General features: G+C 41.7%; 2 protein-coding genes across 3 annotated transcripts in view; one reads left to right on the top strand and one right to left on the bottom strand.

Annotated features, from left to right (window-relative positions):
* The window catches only part of iqgap1 (IQ motif containing GTPase activating protein 1), a 106457-nt gene extending 100313 nt beyond the window's left edge, over positions 1-6144 (bottom strand). The window contains exons 1-2 of the mRNA XM_061764848.1: positions 5879-6144; positions 4818-4920 (exon numbers count right to left, since the gene is read on the bottom strand). Of these exons, the coding sequence (XP_061620832.1) occupies positions 4818-4920; positions 5879-5924 (149 nt within the window). The 5' untranslated portion in view covers positions 5925-6144. The remainder of the gene's footprint in view (positions 1-4817; positions 4921-5878) is intronic.
* Positions 6145-11649: 5505 nt separating this feature from the next.
* On the top strand, positions 11650-15370 carry cartl (cocaine- and amphetamine-regulated transcript-like). 2 transcript variants are annotated; one of them, XM_061764847.1, is made up of 4 exons: positions 11650-12111; positions 13529-13866; positions 14377-14451; positions 15045-15370. In XM_061764847.1, exons 2-4 carry the CDS (start codon positions 13729-13731, stop codon positions 15150-15152), a joined length of 321 nt encoding a protein of 106 aa, XP_061620831.1. In that variant the 5' UTR covers positions 11650-12111; positions 13529-13728; the 3' UTR covers positions 15153-15370. The 2 variants fall into 2 exon arrangements, with proteins under 2 accessions (XP_061620831.1, XP_061620830.1); XM_061764846.1 differs by having other exon boundaries at positions 11650-13866.
* Positions 15371-27924: the final 12554 nt, after the last annotated feature.

The raw sequence follows: 27924 nt of genomic DNA on the forward strand, positions 1-27924 counted from the left end.
AGTTGTCAGGGGGCCTCGCTGTGGGACATGTCCCGTCCACCAGGCTGCTCTCGAGTGGACCCCTGGGCCCAATCCCGCCCCACAACTCATTGGGTGGGGTCCTCAGCCTCCGTGGTGCAGGCACAGCAATTACAGGACAATTCTGTCAGTCTCTGTGCATGCGAAACGGTGTCAACTCACTTGCATGTGTCCGCAGGCACACACCCCTGGGACTCTTTCGCTGGGTGTGGGGCCACTCACTTATTACGACAAATAACTCATGAATATGCGAATTGCTTGGGTAACCCCTCACTCACACTCTCGTCCTACAGACTTTTATAATTTACATTTACATTACATTCCCACCACACTTCAGTTGTACAGAAGTTTTTTTTTCTCATGAATGTACACACAGCACGACATATTGACAGGAAAAAAAAACAGAATTGTTGAAATTGTTGCAGATTTATTCAAAAAGAAAAACTGAAATATCACACACCCATAAGTATTCAAACCCTGTGACACTCATATATTTAACGCGGGTGCTGTTCATTTCTTCTGATTATCCTTGAAATGGTTCTACACTTTCATTGGAGTCCAGCTGTTTGATTATTCTGATTTGACTTGATTAGGAAAGCCACACATCCATCTATATAAGACCTTAGGGCTCACAGTGCATGTCAGAGCAAATGAGAATCATGAGGTCAAAGGAACTGCCTGAAGAGCTCAGAGACAGAATTGTGGCAAGGCACAGATCTGGCCAAGGTTCTGCTGCACTTAAGGTTCCTAAGAGCACAGTGGCCTCCATAATCCTGAAATGAAAGACGTTTGGGACGACCAGAACCCTTCCCCGAGCTGGCCGTCCGGCCAAACTGAGCAATCGGGGGAGAAGAGCCTTGGTGAGAGAGGTGAAGAAGAACCCAAAGATTACTGTGGCTGATCTCCAGAGATGCAGTCGGGAGATGGGAGAAAGTTCTAGAAAGTCAACCATCATTGCAGTCCTCCACCAGTCGGGGCTTTATGGCAGAGTAGCCTGACGGAAGCCTCTCCTCAGTGCAAGACACATGAAAGACCGCATGGAGTTTTCTGAAGAAAAAAAAAACACCTGAAGGACTCCAAGATGGTGAGAAATACGATTCTCTATTCTGATGAGACCAAGATAGAACTTTTTGGCCTTAATTCAAAGTGGCATGTGTGGAGAAAACCAGGCACTGCTCATCACCGTTCCAATAAAGTCCCAAGAGTGAAGCATGGTGGTGGCAGCATCATGCTGTGGGAGTGTTTTTCGGCTGCAGGGACAGGGAGACTTGTTGCAATCAAAGGAAAGATGAATGCAGTACCGTATTTTCCAGACTATAAAACGCTCCGGATTATAAATCGCACCAGCCATAAAATGCATAATAACTAAGGAAAACACATATATGGACAAAAACCTTCTCCAGAGTGCTCTGGACCTCAGACTGGGCCGAGGATTCACCTTCCAACAAGACAATGACCCTAAGCACACAGCTAAAATAACGAAGGAGTTGCTTCAGAACAACTCCATGACTGTTTTTGAATGGGCCAGCCAGAGCCCTGACTTAAACCCAATTGAGCATCTCTGGAGAGACCTAAAAATGGCTGTCCACCAATGTTCACCATCCAACCTGACAGAACTGGAGAGGATCTGCAAGGAGGAATGGCAGAGGATCCCCAAATCCAGGTGTGAAATACTGCATCATTCCCAAAAGACTCATGGCTGTATTAGCTGCAAAGGGTGCTTCTATTAAATACTGAGTAAAGGGTCTGAATACTTATGGCTGTGTGATATTTCAGTTTTTCTTTTTTAATAAATATGCAAAAATTTCAACAATTCAGTTTTTTTCTGTCAATATGGGGTGCTGTGTGTACATTAATGAGGAAAAAAATGAACTTTAATGATTTTAGCAAATGGCTGCAATATAAGAAACAGTGAAAAATTTAAAGGGGGTCTGAATACTTTCCATACCCACTATATGTGTGTGTGTGTGTGTGTGTATATATATATATATATATATATATATATATATATATATATATATATATATGTATATATATATTCTCTCTCTGTGGTTGTTTCTCTGTGACTATCACAACTACGTACTTTCATAACTGCATGCCATTATTAATGTCCATGTTTGATAATGCTCGTTCGATTGTGCATGTCAGTGAGAGGCATGTTTTTGGTAAGACCTGAGGTGAGGGGGGGAGGGACTAATGAAGTAAGACTACATTAAAATCTTGGTAGCGGTCTTAAAACTGCAAACGACCCCTTTAAAATCAAAGGTCTGTGGTGGTATCATCAAAAATAATCCAAACAAAACATGCTTGTACTAGTAAGTCTAACAACACTTTCTTTATAAATGATTTTCCCAAAAATTTTTGATGGACTTTAAATTGCACAATTTAAGCATTTGAATTTAGATGTTCCAGTATATGCAGTGAGACAGAGGGGAAAACATTTACAGTCAGCTGAAAGAAAATACGTGTGCAGGCGGCCAAAATCTTCCATCGTGACATGTTGATTTCATAGTGTGTGATCTGACATGTGTGGGTGTGTGCTGGAAAAGCCATGTCACTAAGAAGTTGGGAGGACATTTTTAAAATATTCTTCTCTGGAGAATGCAACGCATTTGTTGTATGTTGACTCTCCAATTTGCATTATAAAAAGGTAGTAACATATACCACTGAAACATTCCAGAACATCAAGGTTGGATAATGAATGCAGAGTGGATGTTTACATACAACCACTTAACTATTTTTAATGAGAATCTCTACTTTTGCAGGAACGTGAACCTCAGCACTCACACCGGAACCTGTTCCTATGACAATGCCACATTTCTGTGGCAACAGTAGGAAATACAAAATTCAACGGGGGACTGAGTCACTTCCTGTTTCATAAAATCCTTCCTCTTTTAAATATGTGAGCCTGTTGTGCCGCAGTCTAATCCACCAAAAGCAAACATACTCAGCTGTTAACACACTCATGAATATATGTGTGGGCAAACAAAGGAGCAGACCTCACCTGCATGAGCATAAATGGTAACAAGTAAATACGCATTTGAAATCATCAGGATGCATCAACAACAAAAATATCCTTATGTCCTGATGCAATCAAAATGTAGGAGAGAATGAGACAAAAAGGAGGCTGTTAAAAACAAACATTGTGGACAACTTGAGTGTGCACATCCTCAGTAACAATCAAGCAGTTCGTCATGAAAGGTATTCAAATGCTATGGTTAGCTACTGATTGCTTGTATTTCATTCTGTTTTCATATTGTGATGAAGAGAAATTTGAGGTTAAACCATACATGAAACCAAAATCTTCTCAGATTTGAATTGGACATTTAATGTGTTTGAAATCTGATTCCTCCATTCATTTTTTAAATTACATTTTTATTTGTTTGACATCTGATTCCTCTATTCATTTTTTAAAATGTAATTTTAATCAAAATAAAGGTCCCTATGATATGTGGTTTGTAGGCAGGTACAGTATAAAAGAATGGTGGGACATAGACTTTTTGGCCTGCCCTAGATGTGCCCCTTCGCCCCTTTTTTTTTTTTTTTTTTTAAATATACGTTTTCACACCCCCTTATTTATTGCACTGGGCAATGCCTATCTTGGCATATGTTGCTTATCAGTAGCATAATTACATGTACCAACCCATCGTAGAGTAACATGAACAACAGTATTTAAATAGACAATTCTTTTTAAACAGAAGTTCATTATATCAATTCTCAAAGTGGCAGAGAGCACGCATCACTAGTTGCAGACACACAAATCTTTTGGGCAAGGTCTGATATTCTCACTAACTATAACAGCCTGCATCATGTACTTGTCACTGTTAGCTGAGTAGTAAAACTAGTACGGTGTGAACTTAAAGGTCAGCTAATTAATCACCACAGATCGGATGTTTTTAATGAGTTTTGCGACCAGACATCGGATCAACGGAAGAAAATGGATGGATGGATGGATGCTTTATGTGCATTTCATTTTTGAGCATGGTTGTCCTCTTTGTTGGAAGTTCCCCCTGAGCACTGTGCTGAGGTATACATTTACAAATATGTACAACTGCTCTGGATCAGTCAAAAATGTCTTTCTGATATTTGTGTAGCTCATTAAGAAAACCAAACACATCTCAGTACGATGCAGTGCACCGCAAACTACAGCCTTAATAAACAAATTATTTTAGCTCTCTGACAGTGGGAATCTGATGCTGCTCTTGTACTGGATCTGTATGGATAGTGTACCTAATGAATTTCATCACAACTTTCAAAATGCTATATTGGGGGAAACATCCATCCATCCATTTTCTGTACTGCTTTATCCTCACTAGGGTCACGGGCGTACTGGAGCCTATCCCAGACATGTTAGTGTATTTGTCTGCTAGTCAACAAGACTACTAAAACAAAAAAAAGGTGGACTCTCGTGGCATTTTGTATCAGAGACAGGGAAAGAGAAAAGGGAATGAGAAGCCATGACTCTTATGAGTTGATCCATTTCACATAGCCATGGCGCTGTCCTTGTTAGGGAAGGGAATTCTACATGTCTGTTGTAACCTACTCTAAGTACATGAGTGGGTCTGATCCTACCTAGTACTACATACTGAGTACCGGAGGTACCACATGTCTCGTGTATAATCCAGTTCATCCCTTCCTTTTAGTGGAATATGGAAGTACCAAATAAATGTAAAAAGCAATTTGACAAGACATTCAAAGTCATGATGATTCAGTTATGACAAAGTTCCAATTCCAAATCTGGTTGTCAGTTATATGATCAATTGTGCTGTTAATCACTAGATCACACTTCCAGCTCTAACCTTTTTGCCTCTTCGAGATGACACAAATACTCATAGGCCATGTTCTGCTGTCGCCTCTCGTCCATCTCCTCCGCCGTGAGTCGCTCCACACCATCCAGGACAGCTGGAGCATGAGAAATAAAGGAAAATATATATTAAAAACCAAAAAAAAACAACTGATTTGGATTCGTTAGGTAGTAGAATACAAAGAGAAAATAATCTGCGAGTAATTGAATACCATTCATTATGACATGACCAGCTTCCCTGGTTGCACAGTGTTACTCACGTTCCACTCAGCTTGCCGACTTCTCCATAGTTGCTCACAAGTGAGGGAATTTACAAAGGAAGCCGGGCTTATTGATTAGTCATCTGTGAGGCTGGTTAACACAATTGGACTGGGTTGCTGGCGGTAGGACATGGGAATGCTTTTGCGCTTCTTTATACACTGATATAAAACAACAATGCAGTGAATGTTTGTGGGGTAATTCTCGTGAGGGTACACAGCGTTTCATAATTATGGCGTGAGAAGGGGGGCAAGCAATACAAAGAGGCCCCTTTCAATCGTCTTGTCATTGGTAGACCTGTATGGCACCACAGGCCACATCGGCAGCAGACAGATCCTGTTCTTAAAAACTAAGTGGTGTGTACATATTCCATCCTTGACGCCCTTAGCTGTTTTCATGCTCACATATAAATTTGCAAAGTTCTTTTTTCCAGGTCACTGGCAACTAACTGCCTTTAGAATTTTTAATTAGAGGTTGATGAACATGTCAAAGTACTGTCACTTTTTTTTTTTTACTGGCAAATAAAAGTAGGTAAGAACATTGAAAGAGCAAACTAGTGTGTCCTGTGCAAAGGAGAAAACAAGGCCTGCCTGTCTCTCTCAACACAGAGATTATTGAAAGAAAACGCGGAAATCGGAATTATGCTCGAACCATGCTGCCAAGACTCACACGGAGCAGGGTGTGAGCTCTTCATACAAATCAGACACTTTGCTCAAATCTTCCTTGGTTTGTAAGCAAGTGCAGTGTGAGGAAAAATGCAACAGTTTGGCATAAAACAAACGAAGAATGACAACTTACAGCCATATCTCGGCCGCGGCCCGTCTGCCTCGTCTGAAGTTGACATCTTCGTCTCCTCTTCTGTACTCCGAGCTTCACTTCAAACTGAACCGAACGCCACACTCCGGCGTCGAAAACCGAGGTCGAGCGAAAGAAATCCCACAAGGACCTTTCGGCCCTCTTGTTCCTCCACTGCACACTTACAGTTGAAACTTTTTTTTCTTCAACCCTCACTTGTGTCACTGGGTGTGTTCTTCCTAATCCAAAAGTATGCGTTTCAGGAAACGGAGTTCTGCACCGCTGTACCACGCCAAACATGACAGCGCAGTGACCCCTGTTGTCCGTTTTAGGCAGGACACACAAGGGCGGCGCAGCAAAAGTCATGCTCTTAGGACGGTGTCCGAACATGTTATTCTGCAGGCCGCTCTTTGCCCTCACTAGTAAGACAGTTAAGCACACTAGTTGAATGATGTCGTACAAGTAACGTTTTCGCCGTTACTCTCCTTCCACTACTGTATGACATTTTTACATACTAGTAGTACAACTACATGTTCCTAGTGAGGCAAAACTGTGCACTGGGTGACATCCGCATACTTCTACTAGTGAAGCGCAAGACTAATAGAATTTTATAATGTCACGAGAAGTACTAGTGTTACACAGTTGTCAACTAGTGCACGGTTTGGCCTCACTAGTAACATGTGGCTGACAAGACAATCCTCTTGGACCCTCCACATCCTGGTCACCACCTCTTCCAGCTCCTTCCCATAGGTAGGCACTATCGAACATCCATCCATCCATTTTTAACACTGCTTATCCTGGTTAGGGTCGCGAGGCGCTGGAGCCTATCCCAGCTGACTTCGGGCGAAAGGCGGACTACACCCTGAACTGGTGGCCAGTCAGTCACAGGGCACATATAGACATGGACAACTGTTCGCACTCACATTAACACCGTTACTGAGTGGGAACTGAACCCACGTTGCCCGCACCAAAGTCAGGAAAGTGTACTACTACACCATCAGTGACTCGCTATGGAACAATGCAAACTAAAACAAGCAGACATTCCAACAGCTTCTTCCCTCTTGGCATTCTTAAACAGTTAACTTCCAATGTCATTGCAACATGCTGACAATTTTGTCTTGAGATTGTTGTCACATCTTTGTCGGGCCAATAATACATTATTAGTGCACTCACTGTAGTAGTCTCGCTGCTCTGCACTATTTGCATATCTGTTGTTGACCAATACTGGCCACTCATGTGCTTGAGTAATATCTGCACCCTTTGCACAGTGGTCATTGCACCAGACTATTGTTTTATTAATAATTTCAAACTGCTCTAATTGCTAGAGGACTCTGCATCTTTTTACACAATTGTCAAAATAATAATAATAATTGTACCGGCATTACCACAATGCAGCCCTATGGGGGGCACAAGCCAGTGCAAACTGTAGGCCGGTCCCAAGCCCGGATAAATGCAGATGGTTGCGTCAGGAAGGGCATCTGGCTTAAAACTTTGCCAAACAAATATGAGCGTTCATCCAAAGAATTCCATACCGCATCAGTCGTGGCCCGGGTGAACAACGTCCGCCACCGGAGAAAGGTTGATATATTGTGTGTACAGGAGACCAGGTGGAAAGGCAGTAAGGCTAGAAGTTTAGGGGCAGGGTTTAAATTATTTTACCATGGTGTAGATGGCAAGGGAAGAGAAATGGAGTCGGGGTTATTTTAAAAGAAGAGTTGTCTAAGAATGTCTTGGAGGTGAAAAGAGTATCAGATCGAGTGATGAGGCTGAAACTTGAAATTGAGGGTGTTATGTATAATGTGATTAGTGGCTATGCCCCACAGGTAGGATGTGACCTAGAGGTGAAAGAGAAATTCTGGAAGGAGCTAGACGAAGTAGTTCTGAGCATCCCAGACAGAGAGAGTCGTGATTAGTGCAGATTGTAATGGACATGTTGGTGAAGGAAATAGGGGTGATGAAGAAGTGATGGGTAAGTACGGCATACAGGAATGGAACTTGGAGGGACAGATGGTGGTAGACTTTGCAAAAAGGATGCAAATGGCTGTAGTGAACACTTTTTTTCCAGAAGAGTCAGGAACATAGGGTGACCTACAAGAGCGAGGGTAGAAGCACGTAGGTGGATTACATCTTGTGCAGACGATTTAATCTGAAGGAGGTTACCAACTGTAAGGTAGTGGTAGGGGAGAGTGTGGCTAGACATCATAGGATGGTGGTGTGTAAGATGACTCTGGTGGTGGGGAGGAAGATTAGGAAGACAAAGGCAGAGCAGATAACCATGTGGTGGAAGCTGAGACAGGACGAGTGTTGTGCAGCTTTTCGGGAAGAGGTGAGACAGGCTCTCGGTGGACGGGAAGAGCTCCCAGAAGACTGGACCACTGCAGCCATCTGTGTATGTATCTTCTGGCAGGAAAGGAGAGAAGGAGACTTGGTGGTGGAACCTCACAGTACAGGAAATCATACAAGGAAAAAGGTTAACTAAGAAGAAGTGGGACAATGAGAGGACCGAGGAGAGGCAAAAGGAATACATTGAGATGTGACATAGGGCAAAGGTAGAGGTGGCAAAGGCCAAACAAGAGGCATATGATGACACGTAAGCCAGGTTGGACACTAAAGAAGGAGAAAAGGATCTATACAGGTTGGCCAGACAGAGGGATAGAGATGGGAAGGATGTGCAGCAGGTTAGGGTGATTAAGGATAGAGATGGAAATATGTTGCCTGGTGCCAGCAGTGTGCTAGCTAGATGGAAAGAATACTTCGAGGAGTTGATGAATAAGGAAAATGAGAGCGAAGGAAGAGTAGAAGAGGCAAGTGTGGTGGACCAGGAAGTGGCAAGGATTAGTAAGGGGGAAGTTAGAAAGGCATTAAAGAGGATGAAAAATGGAAAGGCAGTCTGTCCTGATGACATTCCTGTGGAGGTATGGAAGCATCTAGGAGAGGTGGCTGTGGAGTTTTAGACCAGCTTGTTCTAGCGTGTGAGAAGATGCCTGAGGAATGGAGGAAAAGTGTGCTGGTGCCCATTTTTAAGAACAAGGGTGATGTGCAGAGGAGCTGTGGGAACTATAGAGGAATAAAGTTGATGAGCCACACAATGAACTTATGGGAAAGAGTTGTGGAGGCTAGACTCAGGACAGAAGTGAGTATTTGCGAGCAACAGTATGGTTTCATGCCTAGAAAGAGTACCGCAGATGCATTATTTGCCTTGAGGATGTTGATGGAAAAGTACAGAGAAGGTCAGAAGGAGCTACATTGTGTCTTTGTAGTTCTAGAGAAAGCCTATGACAGAGTACCCAGAGAGGAACTGTGGTACTGCATGCGGAAGTCTGGAGTGGCAGAGTATGTTAGAATAATACAGGACATGTACGAGGGCAGCAGAAACAGTGGTGCGGTGTGATGTAGGTGTGACAGACGAATTTAAGGTGGAGGTGGGACTGCATGAGGGATCAGCCCTGAGCCCCTTCCTGTTTGCAGTGGTGATTGATAGGCTGACAGATGAGGTTAGACTGAAATCCCCGTGGACCATGATGTTTGTGATCTGCAGTGAAAACAGGGAGCAGGTGGAGGAACAGTTAGAAAGATGGAGGCATACACTGGAAAGCAGAGGAATGAAGATTAGCCGAAGTAAGACAGAATATATGTGCATGAATGAGAGGGGCGGTGGGGGAAGAGTGAGGCTTCAGGGAGAAGAAATAGCAAGGGTGACTTTAAATACTTGGGGTCAACCGTCCAGAGCAATGGTGAGTGTGGTCGGGAAGTGAAGAAACGGGTCCACGCAGGTTGGAATGGGTGGAGGATGGTGTCAGGTGTGTTATGTGACAGAAGAGTCTCTTCTAAGATGAAGGGCAAAGTTTATAAAAAAGTGGTGAGGCTAGCCATGATGTATGGATAATACACAGTGGCACTGAAGAGACAACAGGAAGCAGAGCTGGAGGTGACGGAAATTAAGATGTTGAGGTTCGCTCTCGGAGTGACCAGGTTGGATAAAATTAGAAATGAGCTCATCAGAGGGATAGCCAAGGTTCAATGTTTTGGAGACAAAGTTGGAGAGAGCAGACTTCGATGGTTTGGACACATCCAGAGGAGAAATAGTGAGTATATTGGTAGAAGGATGAGGAGGATGGAGCTACCAGGCAAGAGAGCTAGAGGAAGACCAAAGAGAAGGTTGATGGACATCGTGAGGGAAGACATGAGGGCAGTTGATGTTCGAGAAGAGGATGCAGGAGATAGGCTTACATGGAAAAGGATGACGCGCTGTGGCGACCCCTAAAGGGACAAGCCGAAAGGAAAAGAAGAAGTACCGGCATTACCACATTCCTGGTAACCTTTTATTTCTCAGTGACTGTGTTTTTTATGTCTTTATCTCTCAAAAGTGTTCTCTGTCAATTGACTGTCTGTTGTCGTACTAGACAACTACCGGAGACAAATACCTTGTGTGTTTTTGACATACTTGGCAAATAAAGAGGATTCTGATTCCGATTCTACTTGTATGCCAAAGTTCTCCTACAAGCAAGGACAAAGAGTGCATGTACTAGTACATGGACGTTTGATGAATATCCTTGATATCCAGCTAAAGGTCGGACTAGTAAGCCAAAAGTGGTGCTAGTGGTGGAAAAAACTTTACTTTTAAGACACACTAGTCCACCATAGTTGTTCCTCTATTGTGCTGAATTATCTTACTAGTAAGGAAAAAGACCATACATACTAGTACATGGACATTAAGATGGACAACAAATAAATGCACAAACGGCGTACTGGAAAGTTGTTTGAGCATTTATATCAGTTGAAGATTAATTGACTTTCAAAGATATCAAAGCCATTTGAGCATTTATTACACATCAAGGATATAAAAGACGGGTGTCTTGAATGAACCTAAGCCCAAGCAACCACAGAAACACCTAAACCAACACTGATTTAAACAGTGCTAACTTCTGGGCAGCTGTGTCGTGTGATGCCACTCATTCAGTCATTTTTGCACAACCATTCTTACTCTTACAGGTTATTTTTAGCGTTCAAGGATCCTGTGACACCTGGTGAACTGTCGACCTTCCCATTAGAGGGAAGTCTGAAGCTGATAGTGGTCCCTCTGCTGCTTCTCTATTTAACGGGTTCCCCATGATTCGGGAAATGTATTGTTGTATCATTGCACATCAAGCCATTGAGGAACTTCTAAGTTAGCCTGCTAGCATACCCAACAGACGGACTTTGACATATAAAGTATTTTGGTCTGCTTTATCCTTTGTTGTTCTTTTGAAGGTGGCACAGTGGCCGACTGGTTAGAGCGTCAGCCTCACAGTTCTGAGGACCCGGGTTCAATCCCCGGCCCCACCTGTGTGGAGTTTGCATGTTCTCCCTGTGTCTGCGTGGGTTTTCTCCGGGCACTCCAGTTTCCTCCTACATCTCAAAAACATGCTTTAATTGGAGACTCTAAATTGTCCGTAGGTGTGACTGTGAGTGCGGATGGTTGTTTGTTTCTATGTGCCCTGCGATAGGCTGGCAACCAGTTCAGGGTGTCTATCTATCTACACATAAAATATCTCATAATGACAAAGTAAAAACACATTTTCAGACATTTGTGTAAATTTCTAAAAAAACGTAAACATTTAAACATAATAGGGACATAAGTATTGACACCCTATGCTCTGACACTCAAACTTAAACTCGGGTGCATCTGATTTCCACTGATCATCCTTGCTGCATCTACAACTTGAATGGAGTCCACCTGTGGTAAATTTAGTTGATTGAAGATCATTTGGAATGGCCCACACCTGTCTATATAAGGTCCCATAGTTGGCACTGCAAATCAGAGCAGAAACTAAGCAATTAAGTATAAGGAATTGTTTGCAGACCCCCAAGACCGGATTGTGTTAAGGCACAAATCTGGGGAAGGATACAAAAGAATTTCAACAGCATTGAAGGTCCCGAAAAGCACTGTGGTCTTGATTATTCGGAAATGGAAGCAGTTTGGAACCACCAGGACCCTTCGTACATCTGGCCATCCGACCAAGTTGAGTGGCCCAGCCAGAGCCTGGACTTGAATCCAATCAAACATCTCTGGAAAGACCTAAAAATGGCTGTCCACTGACGCTGCCCATCCAACTTGACTGACCGTGAGAGGATCTGCAGCGAAGACTGGGAGAAAATGCCCCAAAACAGGTGTGCCAAGCTTGTAGAGACATACCCAAGAAGACTTAAAGCTGTGATTGCTGCCGCAAGTGTTTCAACAAAATATTAAGCCAAGGGTGTGAATACTTATTTACCTATTATGTTTAAATGTTTACATTTTCAATACATTTGCACAACTGTCTGAAAATATGTCATTTTTACTATGACATTGTGGGATATTTTGTGATTTTTAAAGAAAACTATAGGTTTTCTTTAAAACTATAGTCTATAACAGCAAAATGTGAAAAACGTGAATGGGTGTGAATACTTTCTGGTGGCACTGTATTCATGCTCACATTCACATAGTACACCTATGGCCGATTTAGAGCCTTCAATTAACCTAACATCCATGTTTTTGGGAGAATCTGGGTGAATGTGTTGGAAAGTGACCTGCTACTTTTCTTCCTTACTGATATTGTTAAGACATTATTTTGTTTTCGTGTTTTTCTTTTTAAATTGTGATGTAATGTGACTGATTATCAGGGGATTGTAATTTCTACCGTTCCTCACACTGCTTGTTTTACAGATTTGCTACTGAATACCCATTCCTCTCTCTCTCTGTCAACCTCATGAGGTTCATTTCTTCTCACCAGTAATTGATGGTAGCAATTATCATGGAGTCTAATGTGATTTGGGTGCGCATCAAGACAGTGAGGGATTTACTGCTGTCACTGTACCCAAGGGCCAAAACATAATCACACAAAACCAATCTTTGTAAGACCTGTAATATTTAAAGGAGGCTTTTCAAATAGGGGACAGATATTCTACATTCATTATAAGACAGACAAAACACATTTCAGTTTATTTTGTTTTGATAAAATAATGAATTATTTTTTTATTCATCCCCTAAAATGACATGACAGAATAATGCCACACCTTATATCGACAAATAACTGTCTATGCAGTGGTAATTTGGGGTTAGTCAAACTGAATCACTAATATATCAACTTCATCTACCAATAGCAACTACATCACCATTATCCAATAATAATAATAGTATTACATTATGTTAAGATGAAGAACAATAAGAATACTGTTGTATTGTTCCATACTGTCTGGTTTTATCTCAGAAGAATGATAGTTGTCCCCTTTTGTGATGACTATGTTCATGTGCGAGCATAATTTTACTATCCCTAGTGAGGATTTTTTTATATATATATAAAATCAAAAAATATGTACTGTAAATATATCATGGCAGTACTGTCACTACTACCATCGCCACCACAAATAGCCACTACTACCACTAATAATAATAATAATCAGGCACGTTCCTTTTTTTGGCTTAATCACCTGCCACCAAAAATGTCGGTGCATGTGGCTGATACTACTAATAATAATAATGACCCCAACCATCATCTAGGGTTGCGGTGTACAATATTCTTTCGATGAGTTTTACGTATGTGTAGGGGGTTAATTATTAACTACAGAATGATGGGCAAAACATGATGCCTTTCTAATAGTATCCACCCAGTCCCTGGTCTTTCCCTGTGCTAGAAACCCTCCAGGCAGCGCACTACAGCCTGCCGCAGTGGCCTTTTCGGGCGGGGCCACATATTGGTATAAGAGGGCAGAAATCATCCGACGGGTGCACAGTCTCACGCGAACCCGTTCACGACTCGTGCTCCTCCACTTGGCCCGCCTCCTCTCTCATTACGACCCCAGCACTTCTCCGTTCACTCAACGGGACCAGAACCATGGAGAGTGCTGCTGTTTTCCGTGAGCTTCTGGTGGTCAGCCTGCTGGTCGTCTTGTGTCACAGCCAGATGTCCCAGGAAGTGTCTGCTGAGGACTTGGAAGGCGACAGAAGCGAGCCAGGAACAGACAGAGACTTGGTCAGTATACCTCGATCTGTTTAGATGGGGGAGTTTTGCTCACTTTTTGTATAAATAGTTATACATTTAGAGCACTGGATATGCAAGTATTGAGAAACAGGATATATATATATCCTGTTTCTCAATACTTGCATATCCAGTGCTCTAAATGTATAACTATATATATATATATATATATATATATATATAATATAATATAAAATGCTGTATGTAGATGGCTATAATGACAAACATAATTGTAAAAAAAAAAAAAATAAACGATTCAGCCATAAAAATATCACTCCAAATTTGGCCGTGGTTCGAATCATTTGGTCTATTGAGTAAAAATAAAGTTTCAAATGAGATATTGAATGTTAAATATTCGGAATTGTTGTAAATGCTGCGCAACCCACTTCACCCTCCTACTGTGTGACATGCTAATGTGATGTGCTTTCTGTAAGTAAAGGCAACTTTGATTTAACTTGTCTTCCACATTAAGTCATTTTGTGTTCTGATGATCTTGCTGAGCAGGTTGAAGCACTGGATGTTTTGCTGGGCAGGATGCATAATCGGATTTCCACAGAGAAGAGAGGAAGCATCCCGCTGGTAACACAATGTTATTGACACATTTATGCAAATGAGCCAGGATAAAAATCCCCCTTGTTTTCTGTAATGAAAGCCTGCGCCTAATGTAGCAACCTCATAGTCAATGTTCATTTAGTGCGATGTATTTCATTCATCATTCCACTGTTGCTAATTAAACCAGTAAGTCGCCTGCCTAATTAAAAGATAAAGTAAAGAGACTAAAGAGTTTCTGGCTGAAATTACAGAGTAACTTAGATTGTTTTCCATATGAAATTAGCTGAGATAGAAGGGAAAAGTACACATTTTTTCAATCCTCTTGAAACAAATACAATAGAATTTAGTTTCCAATCAAGCGGATGAAAAGGAGTTGTTTGTTTCACTGACCAATGCTGAAATGAATTAAATTTCCCACCTTGTACACTAACTTGTTTGTGGAATCAATACATTGTAACCAGAATATATTGAACCAAATAAGTCAAAACAATGGTGGCCATATTGACCCCTGACAAATTCCTGGCCATACAATAAACAACTGTATTATTGAGTTGTTATTTTTATAACAGCCTTATTGCAAAAGAATGTTCTGACATATAATAACTTGTGTTCTACCTTAGTGTGGGATGGGCAACCGGTGTGCCATGAAATTCGGGCCGCGAATTGGAAAGCTGTGCGACTGCGGCAGAGGAGCCAACTGCAATTCCTACCTGCTCAAGTGCATCTGAACCACTCACAATTTAAAATTCATGTCTGAAGGAAGAATGAACATTTGCAAAACCACAAATCATCATTCTGTTGTCGGCATGCAGTGCCCTCAGTTACTGTATGGTATGCACTGTTTATTTTTTAATAGATGTTAGATATTCAGAATTATTTTGTGGTGTGTACCCTCCAGATTGTACCATATAAATGTTTTGCATTCAATAAACATTTATCAACATTGGTTGCTTTTATTTTCTGATAGTTTACCCGTAGTTCATTGTAAAGTCGGACACCATATTGTTATGTTTGTCTTTACTACTTCATGCACTTCCGTGTGTGACTGCAGAAACAAAGCTTTGTTGCATAATTGTGCTTTGTATAATACACAATGAAATGTACTCGGCTGGATACCGACATTTGTGCACATTAAAAAAATGGACGTCCTCACAACAGCACTGTTTAATTTACACCACTCAGGCAGACGGCATGATTCCAAATGTCGCTCTCACCTGGCAACTGTGTAATCATTTACAAAAGCCATTTTTTAAAGTCATTGGTAGGGGTAGTGGTGTCTTTCATGTAGCTGGCCTGGGATCACTTCCCTGAACAAAATCACCTTGTGATTGACTAGTGATCAGTCCAGGGTGTACAAAATGTTTTACCCTAAATTATTTGGGATTGGTTCCAGTACCATCTGTAACCTTGATGGCATTTGGTGGCTATGCATGCTTATTGTGTTTGGTTATCTTTTGAGAACAACATTAAACATCCATCCACCAATTTTCTATAACACTATCACTGTTTAGGGTCACAGGTAGCCTATCCCAGCTTGTGCCCCCCTGTAGCCTTTTCGTACCAAACTTAATATATATTTAAGATGCGTAAGTCTATTAAATTAAATCACTATAGATAAAGTAAGCGACTCAAATAAATAGATTAGACTGCTGACACTGGGCAGACAACCTGGACGATTAACTAGTCACACTCACATTCACACCGTCACTGAGTGGGAACTGAACTCAAACTGCCTGTGCGTAAGTCAGTAAAGGGAAACTCTACCATCAGTGACTAACATTAAACAACTACCTCTATTTTTACGGTAAAAGATTAAAAAGCGACAAGTGGTAATAACCTTATTTTCTTAGTCTTGTCATTTACTGCTTTTAAAGTCTGCTTACCAGGCTTATCTTTAATTATATTTGTTTGCACCAGGAGGAAAGCCCCATCGCTTTGTGTGCTCTGGTACACGACGAAAGAGGGTCTTTTATTTGAATGGAACTGTGTCACAGCATCAAATTATTTTGTTTTGGGCTCATAGGTAGACATTCTCCATGTACATTTATTTTTTTTTGCTGTGTTTCAATACAAATTCTGACAATTCAAAGCAAACTACAGTACTGTATCTCGATGTGACTAAGGCTGTGTAGATACAATTTTATTCATCCCCAAATTCTTAATCCACCAAACCATAAAAGACTGGGCTTATGTAAGACTCCCTTGGCTCCATTGGGCTTTGACCGAGAGCTAGGAGACAAATTGTTGCCTCATGTTGCCATCGTACAATACCTGAATCAATTTGACCTGTAAACAAACAGGTCAAAAGTGAACAAACCTGCTTCGCTCTTTGCGCAGGCAAGCTTTTTTTGCATTTTCCTGATACTGTTTACTGCAAAAACAGGGCCTTGTTACCGTGGCCAGCTTTATTTGATTTGAAGGGGCACGCCGTTTATTTCAGGGAACCGTGCCCCTTCAAATGTCTGATCTACTGTCTGCAATGAGACTGTGGATTTGGTCAAAAAGTAATTTATTGTTTAAGGAGATATGTTAATCTTCAAAATTTCAGTGCCTTAAATATTATATGTATTTGTACAATGTTATTGTTTGAGGAATCTAATTGACGTGATTTGCGCATATGTGACGCTCAGGGGCGAGCAGAGACTGCTCCCTACCGCTGCTTCAGTCCTTTTGCTATGGATGCAAAAAGTTCCCTTTTGCATGGAACCCGAATTTATTATTATTATTATTATTATTATTATTATTATTATTATTATTATTATTATCAATTCAATGGATCCCAGCATACTCACAGTTCAGCACAATCTGGAGATTTTCTTATAATAATAAAAAAAAAAAAAAAGTTTCAGTTTGTTTTTCAAATTTTTCCCGTTTTTTGTTTGTTTTACTTTTTGTTTTTTACTTTTATTTTTTGGTGGGTGGAAACTAACCCCAAAAACGTTTATTAGGGTCTTATCTCTGCTTATTTGGGTTAAAAAAAAATCCTAAATAGAATGGAGTTATAATGGGCATCAATTCCCCCAAAAGTTTTTTGATATCTGACAGGCATTTGTTTGAGGCCTGAGAGACTGTGCCCCTCGCTGATCTGCTGCGCAAATTTGCATTGCCCCTCCCCCCACTCTCCTCTCATACGGGGCAGTTCCATGCGACTCAGGTAGGAAGCAAAGTTTGTGCAATCGATCAACCACAATGCTACGCAAAAGATTGTTGTACCACTGAAAATATCACGTGGCTACTGGACCAACATTTCCTAAATGCACCCAATAAAGGGTAGGGGGCGGTACGCGAGTCAGAAAACACATGTTAGGCATCAATGCTAGCATAATGCTTATTTATCTTATATAGCGCCTTTTAGAGCTGCACGATATTGGGAAAAAAATTACTGCGATTATTTTTTTAAACCTGCGATATTGCAATGTGAAAAAATACAGGATAACATACTCCTGACATGAAAGTTTCTCTTTTCCCTCTCTATGTTCTTTCGGCAATTAATAGTAGCTTCAGTTGAAAACAAATTATGCAAAAAAGTATAGTAATTTGTGTGAAGTCTACCAGTATTTAAATGCACTGTAGTATTGTAGTAGGTAACAGTCCAGACATTAAGTTGAAATAATTTATTTTTATGCCACCGTGCCGCCTGAATAATTACATATATATATATATATATATATATATAAAATTGGCAATAATTTAGTCAACATCTCAATGATGAAAATATGATCAATTGTGCAGCCCTTATGTGAATATGTCTGGCTTAAGGTGGCTTAATATCATTACATCATCTCATGTACATATTGTTCTGATATTAAACTAACTTGTTAATATTTACTGATAATGTTGTATTGGTTAAATAGCATAATAAACAATACTCATCTTGTATCTAGTTTGTAGAGGATCCAGCTGTGGACAGAGGAGAGGATCCTCTACAAAGCACCATTAACTGTTATGCTGAGGCTCAAGACAATGCTTTTTTTTTTTTTTTTTAGCCATATGCACTAAATCATGCACTAATACCAAATACTGACATCTTTATATTTTGTAGATAGTGCAGTTTTAGAGCTTTATTAACTTACTTACTATTAATCATTTTTGTAGTCTGAAGACGATCCTACGAAGGCCAGGATGTTAGTGTCCCCCATTCAGCAGTAGATTATTTGACCAGGCCAAAGCCAGAGACATTTGACCTCTTTCTATGTTTCACCCCCATCAGAAGGCATACAAGTAGACTGCAGGGCAGAAGGCATTTTTTTTCGCAAAGATGGTTAACTTACCCATATAGGCCAACATGGAAGTTCTAGAGCAGTGGTTCTCAACTGTTGTCACCAGGAGACCCACATTTTTATTTTATCACTAAAGCAAAAGCAAAGGAAATTTATTTACATAGCGCATTTCATACACAAGGTAACTCAATGTGCTTTACATGATTAAAAGCATTTAAAAACAAAGAAAAAAAACAGCTTATATACATTTAAAACAAAGAGGAAAAAAAAATAAAAATACAATTAAAACAGCATACAGTGCAAGAAATACAATTTAAAAGTGGAAAGGCTGTAAAAAAGCATGGGAAAAAAAAAGTTTTTAACCTGGATTTAAAAACGTACTCTGACATCACTTCTGTTGGCAACGTATTCTATTTGTGTGCAGCATAATAGCTAAATGCTGCTTCACCATGTATGCTTTGGACTCTGTGCTCCACTATTTGACCTGAGTCTGTCGATCTCAGAGCCCTCCTGGGTTTGTATTCCATTAGCATTTCATTCATGTATTCAGGACCTAAACCATTGAGTGATTTATAGACCAGTAGCAGAACTTTGAAATCTATTCTAAAGCTGACTGGAAGCCAGTGTAAAGACTTCAGAATTGGAGTAATATGCCCTGACCTCTTTGTTCTGGTCAGAACCCGAGCTGCAGCATTCTGAATGAGCTGCAGCTGTTTAATGCTCTTTTTAGGGAGTCCAGTCAGAAGACCTTTACAATAGTCCAGTCTACTTGAGATAAAAGCATGTATGAACTTCTCCTGGTCTGCTTGACACATGCAAGCCTTCACTCTGGATATGTTCTTCAGATGGTAGAAGGCAGTTTTAGTAATTGATTTGATATGACTGTTGAAAGTCAGGTCGTAATCTATCAGAACACCAAGGTTTCAGACTTAGTCTTTGGTTTTTAAAGAGGGTGACTCCAGGTATTTACTAACAGCAATCCTCTTTTCTTTATTGCCAAAAACAATTATCTCTGTTTTGTTGTTGTTTAATTGAAGAAAAATTTGGCTCATCCAGTTATTTATGTTTTAGACAGTGACACAACACCTCAATTGAACTGTAGTCATCTGGAGACATCGCTAGATATAACTGTGTGTCATCTGCATAGCTATCCATCCATCCATTTTCTGAGCCGCTTCTCCTCACTAGGGTCGCGGGCGTGCTGGAGCCTATCCCAGCTGTCGGGCAGGAGGCGGGGTACACCCTGAACTGGTTGCCAGCCAATTGCAGGGCACATACAAACAAACAACCATGCGCACTCACATTCACACCTACGGGCAATTTAGAGTCTCCAATTAATGCATGTTTTCGGGATGTGGGAGGAAACCAGAGTGCCCGCACGGGGAGAACATGCAAACTCCACACAGGCGGGGCCGGGGATTGAACCCGGGTCCTCAGAACTGTGAGGCTGACGCTCTAACCAGTCGTCCACCGTGCCACCCTCTACAGACTAAGTCTTTGTCATTTTAACCACGAGTTAGTCAGGGCTAGACAGCAACACTTTTCTGAAATGAACAGTAAGAACTTCAACAATACTCGCACTCTGTTTGCGTACACCCTGAACTGGTTGCCATCCAATTGCAGGGCACATACAAACAAACAACCAGTCGCACTCACATTCACACCTACGGGAAATTTAGAGTCTCCAATTAATGCATGTTTTCGGGATGTGGAAGGAAACCGGAGTGCCCGGAGAAAACCCACGCAGGCACGGGGAGAACATGCAAACTCCCCACAGGCGGGGCCGGGGATTGAACCCGGGTCCTCAGAACTGTGAGGCTGACGCTCTAACCATGCGTCCACCGTGCCGCCCTGCATAGCTATGATAGTCAAAATTAAAATTCTGAAGAATTTGACCCAAGGGTAGCATATACAGGCTGAACAGAAGAGGTCCAAGAACTGACCCTTGAGGGACCCCATAGGTAATTGCCATTCGATGAGATTGAACACTTCCAATGGTTACAAAATAACTCCTTTCCTCCAGGTAGGACCTGAACCATTTAAGGACTGTTCCATTTAGTCGTACCCACGTTTCCAACCTGTTCAGCAGTATATTATGATCTACCGCATAAGTGTCAAACTCAATGCCCGGGGGCCAGATGCGGCCCGCCGCATCATTTTATGTGGCCCGCAAAAGCAAATCATGCTCGTCAACTTCTGTGATTTTTGCTAAAATCTGTAGCCAAATTCCAAATTGTCATAATAATAAACAATAATGTTGCGATATTTCATTTTTCTGTTACCAAACCCTTCTTCTACAGTAACTTAAACAATACTTGAACAAACTATTATCCTTGTCTTCTGATTTCAAAATTGCCACACTGAGGTCCAACAAGACCAGAATTGACACCTTTCCCGAGTCAGTATTCAACCTGATATCATTTAGCACTTTGATAAGAGCAGATTCTGTTCTGTGATCAGTTCGGAAACCTGATTGAAATTTGTCAAAACGTCCATTTAAGTTCAAGAAATTGCTGAGTTGATTAAAAATAACTTTCTCAACAATCTTGGCTCTAAAAGGTAGATTTGAGATGGGTCTATAGATTGCTAACATGGAAGCGTCCAGCATTCTATTTTTTAGCAGAGGCTTAATGGCAGCTACTTTAAGAGCTTTAGGAAACTCGCCTGACTGAACTGAGCAATTGATTATTTGCTGCAAATCAGCTCGCACAGACTTCACAATAGCTTTGAAAAAGTCAGATGGTATTGAGTCAAGACAGCTCGTTGATGCTTTCAGCTGCTGAACCCTTTTCTCTACAGTTTTTTTGGTCTACTGTATCAAATTCTGACATGGTAATAACAGTTTTTCCTGGGTAGCTTCAGCTGTAGTATAATGTTTTCATTTTGCTGATTTGTGCTAATATTTAAGATGATGGATTGTGTTTTTTCACTAAAATAAGCAAATTCATTGCATTTATCTGCTGGAGTTATGGAGCTATCTGATTCCGGGGGTTGTGAGCTTGTCAACCACGCAAACAGAGTGCGAGTATTGTTGAAGTTCTTACTGTTCATTTCAGAAAAGTGTTGCTGTCTAGCCCTGACTAACTCTTGGTTAAAATGACAAAGACTTAGTCTGTAGAGGGTGGCACGGTGGGCGACTGGTTAGAGCGTCAGCCTCACAGTTCTGAGGACCCGGGTTCAATCCCCGGCCCCGCCTGTGTGGAGTTTGCATGTTCTCCCCGTGCGGGCACTCTGGTTTCCTCCCACATCCCGAAAACATGCATTAATTGGAGACTCTAAATTGCCCGTAGGTGTGAATGTGAGTGCGCATGGTTGTTTGTTTGTTTGTATGTGCCCTGCAATTGGCTGGCAACCAGTTCAGGGTGTACCCTGCCTCCTGCCCGATGACAGCTGGGATAGGCTCCAGCACGCCTGCGACCCTAGTGAGGAAAAGCGGCTCAGAAAATTGATGGATGGATAGTCTGTAGAGGTCAAAGTTAATTTGGAGATAAGTTTTTCTCCACGTACGTTCTGCTTTCCTACACTTTGATTTAGAGGTCTTTACCATCATTGTGCTCCCCCACGGTGTTCTAGGTTACCTCAAGATTGTCTTAGTTTTAATGGGAGCGACAGCATTCATGACATTTGAGATTTTACAGGTGAAATTCTCCAAAAGTTCATCAACTGTCTCAGCATTCACAGTTTGTGGCAGAGCAATGGTTTCCATGAACTTAATGGCGGTACTCTCATTTATTTACCTTTTCTTCACTCATTCACTGCCAGCCTTCCCAGTTAACAAGGATATTTGACTTCTAAAGCCGTCAATTGCAGTGAATGTGCTAATAGACATCGAGGTTGTCTGAACTTTAGGAAGAATCAGTAATTCAAAGAATACACAAAAATGGTCAGAAATAGCCATATCCTTCATGTCAATTGATAGAATTCCAACATCTTTAGAGATGACCAGGTCTATGTATGTCTAGTATAGCAGAGAGTTCTTGAAATTGTTTTTTTCCATTTTATTGTCAACATGAATGTTAAAGTCTCCTTTTATGACAAAATAGTTGTGGTTAGTACAAATAACTGACAACAGTTCAGAAAAGTCCTCCATAAATTTTCCATTGTATCTTGGAGGCCTATAAATTATTAAAACAATAACCATAACAACAAAAACAACAATAAAAGGAGCTAAAATCACCCAGTATAATTTCTTTACACTGAAATAATGATAATTATGATTAATACTATCGCATTTCCCCCTATTCGACACTTGTTCATAAAATTAAAATTTGCTGGTGTTGCCTCATCGTATTACAGCTACTTTCTGTTAACCATGTTTCATTTAGTAACAAATAGTCCAGATCATAGCTTGTAATGATGTCAGTAATCAACATTGATTTATTACCCAGTGACCTGATATTGAAAAGAGCTAGTCTCGCAGAGATAACTGGAGACAATGGTTTGATAGATTCACATTTTATTCTCACTAAGTTTGTAGTCCTACTTTTTTTGTGCCATATTTCTTTGACCAACTTTCTGTCCCTTGTAATTGCAGGGATGAAAAATGTCTGATCTCCATAGGGGGTCTGAGTTATTCTGGAAAAGACCCAGCAGATATCAATCAGATTCACAGATAAGGTACTTCATGGGTGGAGGAGGGGCCCTGCGCATGTTAGTGGACGTTGGTTTCAGGCGGGGGTGGTGGGTGGGGTGGATGGGAAGAAGATATTGGCGTGGTGTGAGATGGATTCCAATAGTGACAATAGTCTTCGTCCTATCCCTCACACCTAGCAGAGAATTTAGGCTAGTAGAGAATGAGTTTTGCGTTGGGCTTTGGTCCAATGGGGGAGGGAGGGGTGTGGGAGATTCAATGTGCTGGCTTATCTTATTTGTCATTCGCTCCTCCGATTGTTTGACTAAGTTGCGACCCACATTTGGAGAGAAAATGTGTTGTTGAAAAACAGTCTTTGGAAGCATTCATTCATTCATTTCCCGTACCGCTTATCCTCATAAGGGTCGCGGGCGTGCTGGAGCCTATCCCAGCTGATTCTGGGCGAGAGGCAGGCTACACCCTGAACGGCTCGGCAGCCAATCGCAGGGCACATATAAACAAACAACCATTCATGTTTTGGGGATGTGGGAAGAAACCGGAATACCCGGAGAAAACTCACGCAGGCACTGGGAGAACATGCAAACTCCACACAGGCGGGGCCGGGGATTGAACCCAAAGATCACTGTGGCTGAGCTCCAGAGATGCAGTCGGGAGATTGGAGAAAGTTCTAGAAAGTCAACCATCACTGCAGCCCTCCACCAGTCGGGGCTTTATGGCAGAGTGGCCCGATGGAAGCCTTTCCTCAGTGCAAGACACATGAAAGCCCACATGAAGTTTGCGAAAAAAACACCTGAAGGACTCCAAGATGGTGAGAAATAAGATTCTCTGGTCTGATGTGACCAAGATCAAAATTGTTTGCCTTAATTCTAAGTGGCATGTGGGGAAAAAAAGCAGGCACTGCTCATCACCTGTCCAATACAGTCCCAACAGTGAAGCATGGTGGTGGCAGCAACATGCTGTAGGGGTGTTTTTCAGCTGCAGGGACAGGGAGACTGGTTGCAATCAAAGAAAAGATGAATGTGGCCAAGTACAGGGATATCCTGGACGAAAACCTTCTCCAGAGTGCTCAGAACGTCAGACTGGGCCGAAGGTTTACCTTCAAAAAATACAATGACCTTAAGCACACAGCTAAAATACCGTGCCCACCAACGTTCACCATCCAACCTGACCGAACTAGAGAGGCTCTGCAAGGAAGAATGGCAGAGGATCCCCAAATCCATGTGTGAAATACTGCATCATTCCCAAAAGACTCATGGCTGTATTAGCTGCAAAGGGTCCTTCTATTAAATACTGAGCAAAGGGTCTGAATACTTATGGCTGTGTAATATTTCAGTTTTTCTTTTTTAATAAATCTGCAAAAATTTCAACAATTATTTTTTTTCAATATGGGGTGCTGTATGTACATTAATGCGTAAAAAAATTACTTAAATGATTTTAGCAAATGGCTGCAATATAAAAAAAAGTGAAACATTTAAGGGGGTCTGAATACTTTCCGTACCCACTGTATATACCATTACTTTTCCGACCCATGCCTGTTAAAATATTTTCTAAATAAAAGACAAGTAACACGTTTCACTGTACACAGTGTCGTCAGCTAATGACGGAGTGCTGCTCTTACAAAGTTTTACACAATTCGGAATGCGTCATAGTCCATCACTAAACTACACCAACGCAGTAATAAAGTATGAAAACCTATGAATAAAAAAACAATCAAATGAAAAACAGTAAATCATGTATGTGTACAGTCATAAAGCAAAGACCCCCTGTCATTTTTTGTTACTTGTCTGCAACCTAACCAAGATGAAGCCACGACCCACGAGTTAAAAATCACTGTTCTAGAGGGGACTCCAAAGAGGACTGTGACCCCCACATTATCAACATCAACCACTTCAACTCAGCCTTCGCCATTTAAAAGCAACACAACTGTGAGTACTATATATATATATATATATATATATATATATATTGTAATGTCATTCAGTTTCCATATACAGTACCTTGCATCTCTTCTAAGACCAGTAAAAGGGGGAAAAGTCCAAATGTGAGAGTGAATGAGCCTTGTCTGTCAGTCAGTGCAAGATGACCAGCAAAAAGAGAGCAACAAAAGAAGCAAACCTAGTGTGCAGGCAGGTTTGCCAGGGCTTTTCATAAATAGTTTGTTGTTGTTGTTTTTTTAAATCCCTTAACACTAATTGCATGACAGTGTTGTTTTGTGATTTTAGCTTATCCCTTTAACTTAAATTTTGAAGTGCACTCAGCCCATAAGACTTGTTTCCCCTGGATGTGTAGATGCTAATAGTTATTCTCTTCCTTTTCTCCTTGTTTCTATTTTTATTTTTTTCTGGTTATTGATTATGCAGTTAGTTTTTTTCTTATCGGGTTACACGAAACCTGCGTTGCCGGCAGACGGCTCCCCATAACGCGCATGAAGTGGGCCGGTCTGCCATGCAATGACTCCCGGGCCAATTTCTCCTCCCAGTCTGCCGCTGACTGCGCCTGCGTAGGGTCTGTGTGTATGCATCCAGTGACTTTGTCTCAAAAAACATCCTACCATAATACAGTACTCTCCAAAATCATGACGTACATGAAGCTGTGAAAATGCTTTATTTTGCGAGCAAAACGCTTAATTTTGCCATTTCAAAGTACAGTACTTAGATTTGGAGTAAGTGCATAATTGTATATAAACAAATAAAGTTTTTTGAGTGCAATTATAGTGCAATACAAAATTCTTCTACACACACTATAGTGTAAATATCCTCCAAACACACTAAAAATGCTACCAGGAGATGGCAACATTTCCTCACATACATACTCTATACTCCTCAGGCTACATTTTGCTGTAAGGATTGTTAACTTCCTCAAGCGTCTGAACCCACCATGAGTGTGTGGGGGATGACATATTGCCTTGTGGTGGAATGTGAGGCATCATGTTTTTCATCAGTTTTGTCAAATTCCAAACATGACAGTTGTGTTTGTGGCTTTGTGCTGTTGTTGTTCAAATGATGAAGGACAAAAGTATTCTATTGTGTGCAAATCACAGAAATAAAGCTGTCCTGTTTCTGAGAGGTATGCTATTACTTTTCTCTTTCTCAACACATCACCTCAAACCCATTACTAAGCATCAATTCTGTTCTGATGAGGGCTCTGATGTCATTCCTTGCTAATTACTGTTACGGCTGCGTCAAACACAATATATTTGGACCCCAAAGCAACACAAATGAAGATACAGGTTTACAGACTTTATTCAACAAAGCGAGCACGGTGACGTGAATAAACAACTACTAACAGAAAGTGAAGTGACAGAAGGTCAATGTGAAAACCCATCTAGGGGACAGGTAGTTAAATAAGGACGGCGGACGGGAAGCCAACAGGAGGAAAACACTAAGTAACTAGGAGAACAAACGCTAACCTACACAAGGAAGAGGAACAAGAACAGGAAAATACAGTAGTACTTACTAGAAAAACGGCTGACGAAAATATCTACTGGCAGGATGGAATAAAAGTTGAAATGTACGAGAATGTAACAAAGCTGGCAAGGCAATGGCAACAAGCAATGTACAAATTCTCGGCATTTTCCTCCTATGTCTCCGATGCTTAAATACACTGCTGATGACAAATCACCAGCAACTGCATCGCGGGAGACTCCGCCCACCGACCAGCACCCAGAGACTGCAACATAAAGGAAAATTCCACACAGGAAACAAGCAAACAAAACAGGATATGACAGTACCCTCACCTGAGCAGACGCCCCCTGGTGGCCTACTAGGTTTCTCAGGGTAATGAGTGGAAGATGTGGATAAGAGTGGGATCCAGGATCCAGGAGCAGAGAACCCATTGCCGTTCCTCCAGGCCATTTCCCTCCCAGTCGACCAATTACTGTACCCCTCTGCCCCTTCTTCTGGAATCCAGAATTAGCCTCACAGAGAAAAAAAAGCTCACCGTTGACTAGGCGCGGAGGAGGAGGGGGCACCTCTGATGGACTCACTGGGCTGGAGGAAACTGGCTTCAGCAACGACACATGAAAGACAGGGTGGATCCTGAGAGAAGGCGGGAGCTTGAGCCATATGGCAGCCGGATTCACGACAGCCTCCACGTCAAAAGGTCCAATGAAGTGCAGGCCTAGCTTCTTAGCACCCACAACCTTCAAAGTCCTTGGTATTGAGCCACACCTTCTGACCTGGGCAATTACTGCATGTCCCGCCATACACGATGGACCCGCCGAAGGTGATGGTGCACAGAGATGGCTGATTCCTGAGACAGGAATACAGAAGGCTGGTACCCGTAAGCAGACTTGAAGGGCGAGATAACTGTAGCCAAGCTGACGAGAGTATTCTGAACATATTCCACCCAAGGGAGGTGGAAGGACCAAGACGAGGGATGCTAGTGACAGACGCATTGCAGCGCCGTTTCCAGGTCCTGGTTCGGCCACTCAGTCTGGCCGTTAGACTGGGGATGGTACCCGGATTGCATTCCGGGTGACAGGCAATCCTCGAACCGTAGCCCCATTCTAAAACCTCGGGCCTCAGCTCCTAGGGGATAAACAGCATACCTGCAGGACAACCAGCAGGCCCCTCAGTCTTCTGCCCATCCTCGGCCAATCTCCTCTCCACCTGCCACTGGAGTGTCCTCAACACCTTTGCCTCGGGAACGATCGTCTCTGGGGCGGGGTCCAACAGGGCAGGGATGAAA

Source organism: Phyllopteryx taeniolatus, unplaced genomic scaffold, assembly GCF_024500385.1.
Source record: "Phyllopteryx taeniolatus isolate TA_2022b unplaced genomic scaffold, UOR_Ptae_1.2 contig_24, whole genome shotgun sequence".
Classification (NCBI taxonomy): Eukaryota; Metazoa; Chordata; class Actinopteri; order Syngnathiformes; family Syngnathidae; genus Phyllopteryx; species Phyllopteryx taeniolatus.

What these genes read in the sequence shown, in the direction of transcription:
- cartl (XM_061764846.1), top strand. Translation starts at nt 13,729, where the DNA reads ATGGAGAGTGCTGCTGTTTTCCGTGAGCTTCTGGTGGTCAGCCTGCTG. An exon ending in CAGGAACAGACAGAGACTTG is followed by an intron (nt 13,867 to 14,376) that starts GTCAGTATACCT and finishes CTTGCTGAGCAG; the next exon opens with GTTGAAGCACTGGATGTTTT. An exon ending in AGAGAGGAAGCATCCCGCTG is followed by an intron (nt 14,452 to 15,044) that starts GTAACACAATGT and finishes GTTCTACCTTAG; the next exon opens with TGTGGGATGGGCAACCGGTG.